Genomic DNA, 14,248 nt, shown 5'->3' with positions numbered 1-14,248 from the left:
GACAGAACAAGGTCACTCTACATGTTACCTCACTATCATACACGTGACAGAAGAAGGTCATCCTACATGTTACCTCACTGTGATATACGTGACAGAACAAGGCCACTCTACATGTTACCTCACTGTGATACACGTGACAGAACAAGGTCATCCTACATGTTACCTCACTGTGATACACGTGACAGAAGAAGGTCATCCTACATGTTACCTCACTGTGAAACATTTGACAGAACAAGACCACTCTAGATGTTATCTCACTGTGATACACGTGACAGTACACGGCCACCCTACATGTTACCTCACTGTGATACACGTGACAGAACAAGGCAACTCTACATGTTACCTCGCTGTGATACACGTGAGAGAACAATGTCACTCTACATGTTACCTCACTGTGATACACGTGACAGAATAAGGCCGCTCTACATGTTGCCTCACTGTGATACACGTGACAGAACAAGGTCACTCTACATGTTACCTCACTTTGATACACGTGACAGAACAAGGTCACTCTATATGTTACCTCACTGTGATACACGTGAGAGAACAAAGTCATCCTACATGTTACCTCACTGTGATACACGTGGCAGAACAAGGCCACTCTACATGTTACCTCACTGTGATACATGTGACAGAACAAGGCCACTATACACGTTACCTCACCGTGATACACGTGACAGAACAAGGCCACTCTACACGTTACCTCTCTGTGATACACGTGACAGAACAAGGTCATCCTACATGTTACCTCACTGTGATACACGTGACAGAACAAGGCCACTCTACATGCTACCTCACTGTGATGCACGTGACAGGACAAGGTCTCTCTACATGTAACCTCACTGTGATACATGTGACATAACAAGGGCACTCTAACTGTTATCTCACTGTTGACACACGTGACAGAACAAGGTTATCCTACATGTTACCTCACTGTGATACATTTGACAGAACAAGGTCATCCTACATGTTACCTCACTGTGATACATGTGACAGAACATGGTCATCCTACATGTTACCTCACTGTGATACACGTGATAGAACAAGGTCATCCTTCATGTTACCTCACTGTGATACACGTGACAGAAGAAGGTCATCCTACATGTTACCTCACTGTGATACACGTGACAGAACAAGGTCATCCTACATGTTACCTCACTGTGATATATGTGACAGAACAAGGTCACTCTACATGTTACCTCACTGTGATACATGTGAGAGAACAAGGCTACTCTACACGTTAACTCACTGTCGATACACGTGAGAGAACAAGGTCATCCTACATGTTACCTCACTGTGATACACGTGACAGAACAAGGTCATCCTACATGTTACCTCACTGTGATACACATGACAGAACAAGGCCGCTCTACATGTTACCTCACTGTGATACACGTGACATAACAAGGCCACTCTACACGTTACCTCACTGTGATAATGTGACAGAACAAGACCACTCTACATGTTACCTCACTGTGATACATGTGACAGAACAAGGTCACTCTACATGTTACCTCACTTTGATACACGTGACAGAACAAGGTCACTCTACATGTTACCTCACTGTGATACATGTGACAGAACAAGGTCACTCTACATGTTACCTCACTGTGATACATGTGACAGAACAAGGTCACTCTACATGTTACCTCACTGTGATACACGTGACAGAACAAGGCCACTCTACATGTTACCTCAATGTGATACATGTGACAGAACAAGGCCACTCTACACGTTACCTCACTGTGATACACGTGACAGAACAAGGTCATCCTACATGTTACCTCACTGTGATACACGTGACAGAACAAGGTCTCTCTACATGTTACCTCACTGTGATGCACGTGAGAGAACAAGGTCATCCTACACGTTACCTCACTGTGATACACGTGACAGAAGAAGGTCATCCTACATGTTACCTCACTGTGGTACACGTGACAGAACAAGGTCATCCTACATGTTACCTCACTGTGATACACGTGACAGAACAAGGCCACTCTAAATGTTATCTCACTGTTGATACACGTGAGAGAACAAGGTCATCCTACATGTTACCTCACTGTGATACACGTGACAGAACAAGGTCATCCTACATGTTACCTCACTGTGATACACGTAACAGAACAAGGTCATCCTACATGTTACCTCACTGTGATACATTTGACAGAACAAGGTCATCCTACATGTTACCTCACTGTGGTACACGTGACAGAACAAGGTCATCCTACATGTTACCTCACTGTGATACATGTGACAGAACAAGGTCACTCTACATGTTACCTCACTGTGATACACGTAACAGAACAAGGCCACTCTATATGTTACCTCACTGTGATACACGTGAGAGAACAAGGCCAATCTACACGTAACCTGACTGTGACACACGTGACAGAACAAGGTCTCTCTACATGTTACCTCACTGTGATGCACGTGAGAGAACAAGGCCACTCTACATGTTACCTCACTGTGATACACGTGACAGAACAAGGTCACTCTACATGTTACCTCACTGTGATACACGTGACATAACAAGGCCACTCTACACGTAACCTCACTGTGATACATGTGACAGAACAAGACCACTCTACATGTTACCTCACTGTGATATACGTGACAGAACAAGGCTACTCTACATGTTACCTCACTTTGATACACGTGACAGAACAAGGCCACTCACATGTTACATCACTGTGATACATGTGACAGAACAAGGTCACTCTACATGTTACCTCACTGTGATACATGTGACAGAACAAGGTCACTCTACATGTTACCTCACTATCATACACGTGACAGAAGAAGGTCATCCTACATGTTACCTCACTGTGATATACGTGACAGAACAAGGCCACTCTACATGTTACCTCACTGTGATACACGTGACAGAAGAAGGTCATCCTACATGTTACCTCACTGTGGTACACGTGACAGAACAAGGCCACTCACATGTTACATCACTGTGATACATGTGACAGAACAAGGTCACTCTACATGTTACCTCACTGTGATACATGTGACAGAACAAGGTCACTCTACATGTTACCTCACTATCATACACGTGACAGAAGAAGGTCATCCTACATGTTACCTCACTGTGATATACGTGACAGAACAAGGCCACTCTACATGTTACCTCACTGTGATACACGTGACAGTACACGGCCACCCTACATGTTACCTCACTGTGATACACGTGACAGAACAAGGTCATCCTACATGTTACCTCACTGTGATACATTTGACAGAACGAGGTCATCCTACATGTTACCTCACTGTGATACATGTGACAGAACAAGGTCATCCTACATGTTACCTCACTGTGATACATGTGACAGAACAAGGTCACTCTACATGTTATCTCACTGTGATACACGTGACAGAACAAGGCGTCTGTACAAGTTACCTCACAGTGATACACGTGACAGAACAAGGTCAATCTAAATGTTACACCACTATGATACACGTTAAACAAAGTCATCCTACATATTACCTTACTGATACACGTGACAGAACAAGGTCACTCTATATGTTACCTCACTGTGATACACGTGACAGAACAAAGTCATCCTACATGTTACCTCACTGTGATACACGTGGCAGAACAAGGCCACTCTACATGTTACCTCACTGTGATGCACGTGAGAGAACAAGGTCTCTCTACATGTTACCTCACTTTGATACACGTGACAGAACAAGGTCACTCTACATGTTACCTCACTGTGATGCACGTGAGAGAACAAGGTCATCCTACATGTTACCTCACTGTGATACACGTAACAGAACAAGGCCACTCTACATGTTACCTCACTGTGATACATGTGACAGAACTAGGCCACTATACATATTACCTCACTGTGATACACGTGACAGAACAAGGCCACTCTACACGTTACCTCACTGTGATACACGTGACAGAACAAGGTCATCGTACATGTTACCTCACTGTGATACACGTGACAAAACAAGGCCACTCTACATGTTACCTCACTATCATACACGTGACAGAACAAGGTCTCTCTACATGTAACCTCACTGTGATACACGTGACAGAACAAGGCCACTCTAAATGTTATCTCACTGTTGATACACGTGACAGAACAAGGTTATCCTACATGTTACCTCACTGTGATACATTTGACAGAACAAGGTCATCCTACATGTTACCTCACTGTGATACATGTGAGAGAACAAGGTCATCCTACATGTTACCTCACTGTGATACACGTGATAGAACAAGGTCATCCTTCATGTTACCTCACTGTGATACACGTGACAGAAGAAGGTCATCCTACATGTTACCTCACTGTGATACACGTGACAGAACAAGGTCATCCTACATGTTACCTCACTGTGATATATGTCACAGAACAAGGTCACTCTACATGTTACCTCACTGTGATACATGTGAGAGAACAAGGCTACTCTACACGTTACCTCACTGTCGATACACGTGAGAGAACAAGGTCATCCTACATGTTACCTCACTGTGATACACGTGACAGAACAAGGTCATCCTACATGTTACCTCACTGTGATACACATGACAGAACAAGGCCGCTCTACATGTTACCTCACTGTGATACACGTGACATAACAAGGCCACTCTACACGTTACCTCACTGTGATAATGTGACAGAACAAGACCACTCTACATGTTACCTCACTGTGATACATGTGACAGAACAAGGTCACTCTACATGTTACCTCACTTTGATACACGTGACAGAACAAGGTCACTCTACATGTTACCTCACTGTGATACATGTGACAGAACAAGGTCACTCTACATGTTACCTCACTGTGATACATGTGACAGAACAAGGTCACTCTACATGTTACCTCACTGTGATACACGTGACAGAACAAGGCCACTCTACATGTTACCTGAATGTGATACATGTGACAGAACAAGGCCACTCTACACGTTACCTCACTGTGATACACGTGACAGAACAAGGTCATCCTACATGTTACCTCACTGTGATACACGTGACAGAACAAGGTCTCTCTACATGTTACCTCACTGTGATGCACGTGAGAGAACAAGGTCATCCTACACGTTACCTCACTGTGATACACGTGACAGAAGAAGGTCATCCTACATGTTACCTCACTGTGGTACACGTGACAGAACAAGGTCATCCTACATGTTACCTCACTGTGATACACGTGACAGAACAAGGCCACTCTAAATGTTATCTCACTGTTGATACACGTGAGAGAACAAGGTCATCCTACATGTTACCTCACTGTGATACATTTGACAGAACAAGGTCATCCTACATGTTACCTCACTGTGGTACACGTGACAGAACAAGGTCATCCTACATGTTACCTCACTGTGATACATGTGACAGAACAAGGTCACTCTACATGTTACCTCACTGTGATACACGTAACAGAACAAGGCCACTCTATATGTTACCTCACTGTGATACACGTGAGAGAACAAGGCCACTCTACACGTAACCTGACTGTGACACACGTGACAGAACAAGGTCTCTCTACATGTTACCTCACTGTGATGCACGTGAGAGAACAAGGCCACTCTACATGTTACCTCACTGTGATACACGTGACAGAACAAGGTCACTCTACATGTTACCTCACTGTGATACACGTGACATAACAAGGCCACTCTACACGTAACCTCACTGTGATACATGTGACAGAACAAGACCACTCTACATGTTACCTCACTGTGATACACGTGACAGAACAAGGCTACTCTACATGTTACCTCACTTTGATACACGTGACAGAACAAGGCCACTCACATGTTACATCACTGTGATACATGTGACAGAACAAGGTCACTCTACATGTTACCTCACTGTGATACATGTGACAGAACAAGGTCACTCTACATGTTACCTCACTATCATACACGTGACAGAAGAAGGTCATCCTACATGTTACCTCACTGTGATATACGTGACAGAACAAGGCCACTCTACATGTTACCTCACTGTGATACACGTGACAGAAGAAGGTCATCCTACATGTTACCTCACTGTGGTACACGTGACAGAACAAGGCCACTCACATGTTACATCACTGTGATACATGTGACAGAACAAGGTCACTCTACATGTTACCTCACTGTGATACATGTGACAGAACAAGGTCACTCTACATGTTACCTCACTATCATACACGTGACAGAAGAAGGTCATCCTACATGTTACCTCACTGTGATATACGTGACAGAACAAGGCCACTCTACATGTTACCTCACTGTGATACACGTGACAGTACACGGCCACCCTACATGTTACCTCACTGTGATACACGTGACAGAACAAGGTCATCCTACATGTTACCTCACTGTGATACATTTGACAGAACGAGGTCATCCTACATGTTACCTCACTGTGATACATGTGACAGAACAAGGTCATCCTACATGTTACCTCACTGTGATACATGTGACAGAACAAGGTCACTCTACATGTTATCTCACTGTGATACACGTGACAGAACAAGGCGTCTGTACAAGTTACCTCACAGTGATACACGTGACAGAACAAGGTCAATCTAAATGTTACACCACTATGATACACGTTAAACAAAGTCATCCTACATATTACCTTACTGATACACGTGACAGAACAAGGTCACTCTATATGTTACCTCACTGTGATACACGTGACAGAACAAAGTCATCCTACATGTTACCTCACTGTGATACACGTGGCAGAACAAGGCCACTCTACATGTTACCTCACTGTGATGCACGTGAGAGAACAAGGTCTCTCTACATGTTACCTCACTTTGATACACGTGACAGAACAAGGTCACTCTACATGTTACCTCACTGTGATGCACGTGAGAGAACAAGGTCATCCTACATGTTACCTCACTGTGATACACGTAACAGAACAAGGCCACTCTACATGTTACCTCACTGTGATACATGTGACAGAACAAGGCCACTATACATATTACCTCACTGTGATACACGTGACAGAACAAGGCCACTCTACACGTTACCTCACTGTGATACACGTGACAGAACAAGGTCATCGTACATGTTACCTCACTGTGATACACGTGACAAAACAAGGCCACTCTACATGTTACCTCACTATCATACACGTGACAGAACAAGGTCTCTCTACATGTAACCTCACTGTGATACACGTGACAGAACAAGGCCACTCTAAATGTTATCTCACTGTTGATACACGTGACAGAACAAGGTCATCCTACATGTTACCTCACTGTGATACATTTGACAGAACAAGGTCATCCTACATGTTACCTCACTGTGATACATGTGAGAGAACAAGGCCACTCTACATGTTACCTCACTGTGATACACGTGACAGAACAAGGTCATCCTTCATGTTACCTCACTGTGATACACGTGAGAGAACAAGGTCATCCTTCATGTTACCTCACTGTGGTACACGTGACAGAACAAGGTCATCCTACATGTTACCTCACTGTGATACACGTGACAGAACAAGGTCACTCTACATGTTACCTCACTGTGATACATGTGAGAGAACAAGGCCACTCTACGCGTTACCTCACTGTGATACACGTGACAGAACAAGGTCATCGTACATGTTACCTCACTGTGATACACGTGACAAAACAAGGCCACTCTACATGTTACCTCACTGTGATGCACGTGACAGAACAAGGTCTCTCTACATGTAACCTCACTGTGATACACGTGAGAGAACAAGGCCACTCTAAATGTTATCTCACTGTTGATACACGTGACAGAACAAGGTCATCCTACATGTTACCTCACTGTGATACATTTGACAGAACAAGGTCATCCTACATGTTACCTCACTGTGATACATGTGACAGAACAAGGCCACTCTACATGTTACCTTACTGTGATACACGTGACAGAACAAGGTCATCCTTCATGTTACCTCACTGTGATACACGTGATAGAACAAGGTCATCCTTCATGTTACCTCACTGTGGTACACGTGACAGAACAAGGTCATCCTACATGTTACCTCACTGTGATACACGTGACAGAACAAGGTCACTCTACATGTTACCTCACTGTGATACACGTGACAGAACAAGGTCACTCTACATGTTACCTCACTGTGATACACGTGACAGAACAAGGTCATCCTACATGTTACCTCACTGTGATACACGTGACAGAACAAGGTCACTCTACATGTTACCTCACTGTGATACATGTGAGAGAACAAGGCTACTCTACACGATACCTCACTGTCGATACACGTGACAGAACAAGGTCATCCTACATGTTACCTCACTGTGATACACGTGACAGAACAAGGCCGTTCTACATGTTACCTCACTGTGATACACGTGACATAACAAGGCCACTCTACACGTAACCTCACTGTGATACATGTGACAGAACAAGACCACTCTACATGTTACCTCACTGTGATATGGGTGACAGAACAAGGCTACTCTACATGTTACCTCACTTTGATACACGTGACAGAACAAGGCCACTCACATGTTACATCACTGTGATACATGTGACAGAACAAGGTCACTCTACATGTTACCTCACTGTGATACATGTGACAGAACAAGGTCACTCTACATGTTACCTCACTTTCATACACGTGACAGAAGAAGGTCATCCTACATGTTACCTCACTGTGATACATGTGACAGAACAAGGCCACTCTACATGTTACCTCACTGTGATACACGTGACAGAACAAGGTCATCCTACATGTTACCTCACTGTGATACACGTGACAGAAGAAGGTCATCCTACATGTTACCTCACTGTGATACATTTGACAGAACAAGACCACTCTACATATTACCTCACTGATACACGTGACAGTACACGGCCACCCTACATGTTACCTCACTGTGATACACGTGACAGAACAAAGTCATCCTACATGTTACCTCACTGTGATACATGTGACAGAACAAGGTCACTCTACATGTTACCTCACTGTGATACACGTAACAGAACAAGGCCACTCTATATGTTACCTCACTGTGATACACGTGAGAGAACAAGGCCACTCTACACGTAACCTCACTGTGATACACGTGACAGAACAAGGTCTCTCTACATGTTACCTCACTGTGATGCACGTGAGAGAACAAGGCCACTCTACATGTTACCTCACTGTGATACACGTGACAGAACAAGGTCACTCTACATGTTACCTCACTGTGATACACGTGACATAACAAGGCCACTCTACACGTAACCTCACTGTGATACATGTGACAGAACAAGACCACTCTACATGTTACCTCACTGTGATATAGGTGACAGAACAAGGCTACTCTACATGTTACCTCACTTTGATACACGTGACAGAACAAGGCCACTCACATGTTACATCACTGTGATACATGTGACAGAACAAGGTCACTCTACATGTTACCTCACTGTGATACATGTGACAGAACAAGGTCACTCTACATGTTACCTCACTATCATACACGTGACAGAAGAAGGTCATCCTACATGTTACCTCACTGTGATATACGTGACAGAACAAGGCCACTCTACATGTTACCTCACTGTGATACACGTGACAGAAGAAGGTCATCCTACATGTTACCTCACTGTGGTACACGTGACAGAACAAGGCCACTCACATGTTACATCACTGTGATACATGTGACAGAACAAGGTCACTCTACATGTTACCTCACTGTGATACATGTGACAGAACAAGGTCACTCTACATGTTACCTCACTATCATACACGTGACAGAAGAAGGTCATCCTACATGTTACCTCACTGTGATATACGTGACAGAACAAGGCCACTCTACATGTTACCTCACTGTGATACACGTGACAGTACACGGCCACCCTACATGTTACCTCACTGTGATACACGTGACAGAACAAGGTCATCCTACATGTTACCTCACTGTGATACATTTGACAGAACAAGGTCATCCTACATGTTACCTCACTGTGATACATGTGACAGAAGAAGGTCATCCTACATGTTACCTCACTGTGATACATGTGACAGAACAAGGTCACTCTACATGTTATCTCACTGTGATACACGTGACAGAACAAGGCGTCTCTACAAGTTACCTCACAGTGATACACGTGACAGAACAAGGTCAATCTAAATGTTACACCACTATGATACACGTTAAACAAAGTCATCCTACATATTACCTTACTGATACACGTGACAGAACAAGGTCACTCTATATGTTACCTCACTGTGATACACGTGACAGAACAAAGTCATCCTACATGTTACCTCACTGTGATACACGTGGCAGAACAAGGCCACTCTACATGTTACCTCACTGTGATGCACGTGACAGAACAAGGTCTCTCTACATGTTACCTCACTTTGATACACGTGACAGAACAAGGTCACTCTACATGTTACCTCACTGTGATGCACGTGAGAGAACAAGGTCATCCTACATGTTACCTCACTGTGATACACGTAACAGAACAAGGCCACTCTACATGTTACCTCACTGTGATACATGTGACAGAACAAGGCCACTATACATATTACCTCACTGTGATACACGTGACAGAACAAGGCCACTCTACACGTTACCTCACTGTGATACACGTGACAGAACAAGGTCATCGTACATGTTACCTCACTGTGATACACGTGACAAAACAAGGCCACTCTACATGTTACCTCACTATCATACACGTGACAGAACAAGGTCTCTCTACATGTAACCTCACTGTGATACACGTGACAGAACAAGGCCACTCTAAATGTTATCTCACTGTTGATACACGTGACAGAACAAGGTCATCCTACATGTTACCTCACTGTGATACATTTGACAGAACAAGGTCATCCTACATGTTACCTCACTGTGATACATGTGAGAGAACAAGGCCACTCTACATGTTACCTCACTGTGATACACGTGACAGAACAAGGTCATCCTTCATGTTACCTCACTGTGATACACGTGACAGAACAAGGTCATCCTTCATGTTACCTCACTGTGGTACACGTGACAGAACAAGGTCATCCTACATGTTACCTCACTGTGATACACGTGACAGAACAAGGTCACTCTACATGTTACCTCACTGTGATACATGTGAGAGAACAAGGCCACTCTACGCGTTACCTCACTGTGATACACGTGACAGAACAAGGTCATCGTACATGTTACCTCACTGTGATACACGTGACAAAACAAGGCCACTCTACATGTTACCTCACTGTGATGCACGTGACAGAACAAGGTCTCTCTACATGTAACCTCACTGTGATACACGTGACAGAACAAGGCCACTCTAAATGTTATCTCACTGTTGATACACGTGACAGAACAAGGTCATCCTACATGTTACCTCACTGTGATACATTTGACAGAACAAGGTCATCCTACATGTTACCTCACTGTGATACATGTGACAGAACAAGGCCACTCTACATGTTACCTTACTGTGATACACGTGACAGAACAAGGTCATCCTTCATGTTACCTCACTGTGATACACGTGATAGAACAAGGTCATCCTTCATGTTACCTCACTGTGGTACACGTGACAGAACAAGGTCATCCTACATGTTACCTCACTGTGATACACGTGATAGAACAAGGTCACTCTACATGTTACCTCACTGTGATACACGTGACAGAACAAGGTCACTCTACATGTTACCTCACTGTGATACACGTGACAGAACAAGGTCATCCTACATGTTACCTCACTGTGATACACGTGACAGAACAAGGTCACTCTACATGTTACCTCACTGTGATACATGTGAGAGAACAAGGCTACTCTACACGATACCTCACTGTCGATACACGTGACAGAACAAGGTCATCCTACATGTTACCTCACTGTGATACACGTGACAGAACAAGGCCGTTCTACATGTTACCTCACTGTGATACACGTGACATAACAAGGCCACTCTACACGTAACCTCACTGTGATACATGTGACAGAACAAGACCACTCTACATGTTACCTCACTGTGATATAGGTGACAGAACAAGGCTACTCTACATGTTACCTCACTTTGATACACGTGACAGAACAATGCCACTCACATGTTACATCACTGTGATACATGTGACAGAACAAGGCCACTCTACATGTTACCTCACTGTGATACATGTGACAGAACAAGGTCACTCTACATGTTACGTCACTTTCATACACGTGACAGAAGAAGGTCATCCTACATGTTACCTCACTGTGATACATGTGACAGAACAAGGCCACTCTACATGTTACCTCACTGTGATACACGTGACAGAACAAGGTCATCCTACATGTTACCTCACTGTGATACATTTGACAGAACAAGACCACTCTACATATTACCTCACTGATACACGTGACAGTACACGGCCACCCTACATGTTACCTCACTGTGATACACGTGACAGAACAAAGTCATCCTACATGTTACCTCACTGTGATACACGTGACAGAACAAGGTCTCTCTACATGTTACCTCACTGTGATGCACGTGAGAGAACAAGGTCACTCTACACGTTACCTCACTGTGATACAAGTGACAGAACAAGGTCATCCTACATGTTATCTGAATGTGATAAACGTGACAGTACAAGGCGTCTCTACACGTTACCTCACAGTGATACACGTGACAGAACAAGGTCAATCTACATGTTACACCACTATGATACACGTTAAACAAAGTCATCCTTCATATTACCTCACTGATACACGTGACAGAACAAGGTCAATCTAAATGTTACACCACTGTGATACACGTTAAACAAAGTCATCCTACATATTACCTCACTGATACACGAGACAGAACAAGGTCAATCTAAATGTTACACCACTATGATACACGTTAAACAACGTCGTCCTTCATATTATCTCACTGATACACGTGCCAAAACGAGCTTGCACCTGACAGGAAACATACATGTTCTGGGTAAGATTCAGCACCGGCGACAGGACACTAGTAATGATACAATGATAAGATTAAACACAAATGATAAAAATACGATTGTCGGATTATACGGAATAAAAGTCTAGATATTCTAACGAGGGTATTGAAAAACCTCACCATCGTTGGAACTGCCGTTGGAACACACAAGCACTTGAACTTGTATGAACACCTTGTAACAACTGTCTTTGAGACCAACAAACACCATGTATTTTGTATGGACACGATGGGATAGGTTGAACGCTGCCTGTCTGCATGTAGTGTCTCACATAAACAAACGAATGAATGAATAACACCGAGATGACACATGATGCATGACATAGCTAGCCGTGTGCGTTGGGCAAACATAAAAAATGAAGTGCTCCGTGATACTTTCCGAATTCCGGGTGCAATCTGATACCCGGACACAGAGGTTGGAATTAAGGTGATGGGGTTTTGGGGGCAGGGAGAGGGTGAGGGAGTAGGAGAGGGAGAGGAGAGCTTGTGGGGTATGCACCTCACACGGTTTCTATATACTATACAGTCACACATAGTGGACGTGAGCCTGTGGCTATAACTACTAGTAACTACTAGTACTAATGTAGGTTACAGGGTGGCGTTTGATGGGAGTCTATGTACACATTAAACCCCACCCCCTCACCTACATGTACTTGTATACTTGTACATAGCCTCCATTTACACCCCACCCTCTCACCTACTTGTATACTTGTACACAATCTTCCTTTACAACCCCACCCTGTCACCTACTTGTATACTTGTACATATAGTCTCCCTTTACCACCCCACCCTGTCACCTACTTGTATACTTGTACACAGTCTCCCTTTACCATCCAACCCTCTCACCTACTTGTATACTTGTACATAGTCGGCCTTTACACCCCACCCTGTCACCTTCTTGTATACTTGTACATGGTCTCCCTTTACCACTCCACCCTCTCACCTATTTGTATACTTGTACATGGTCGGCCTTTACCACTCCACCCTCTCAACTACTTGTATACTTGTACATAGTCTCCCTTTACCACCCCACCCTCTCACCTATTTGTATACTGTACATAGTCTTCCTTTACCAACCCACCCTCTCACCTATTTGTATACTTGTACATAGTCCCCCTTTACCACACCACCCTCTCACCTACTTGTATACTTGTACATAGTCGGCCTTTACCACACCACCCTCTCACCTACTTGTATACGTGTACATTGTCTCCCTTTATCAACCCACCCTCTCACCTATTTGTATACTTGTACATAGTCTCCCTTTACCATCCCACCCTCTCACCTATTTGTATACGTGTACATAGTCTCCATTTACCACCCCACCCTCTCACCTACTTGTATACTTGTACATA

General features: G+C 43.9%; 1 protein-coding gene across 2 annotated transcripts in view; it reads right to left on the bottom strand.

Moving 5' to 3' along the window:
- LOC124120010 (slit homolog 2 protein-like) overlaps positions 1 to 13,181 on the bottom strand; it is a 30,006-nt gene extending 16,825 nt beyond the window's left edge. For both annotated transcript variants that reach the window (XR_007219765.1, XM_046482733.2), the window contains exon 1: positions 13,017 to 13,181. Coding sequence is in view for 1 of the 2 variants with exons in the window: in XM_046482733.2 (XP_046338689.2) it covers positions 13,017 to 13,019 (3 nt within the window). In the remaining variant the exon portion in view is untranslated. The remainder of the gene's footprint in view (positions 1 to 13,016) is intronic.
- Between the last annotated feature and the right edge of the window lie 1,067 nt (positions 13,182 to 14,248).

This window comes from Haliotis rufescens, unplaced genomic scaffold (genome assembly GCF_023055435.1).
Source record: "Haliotis rufescens isolate VD_foot unplaced genomic scaffold, xgHalRufe1.0.p SCAF_91, whole genome shotgun sequence".
NCBI classification, from domain to species: Eukaryota; Metazoa; Mollusca; class Gastropoda; order Lepetellida; family Haliotidae; genus Haliotis; species Haliotis rufescens.
This window is presented reverse-complemented; position numbering and strand designations above follow the sequence as displayed.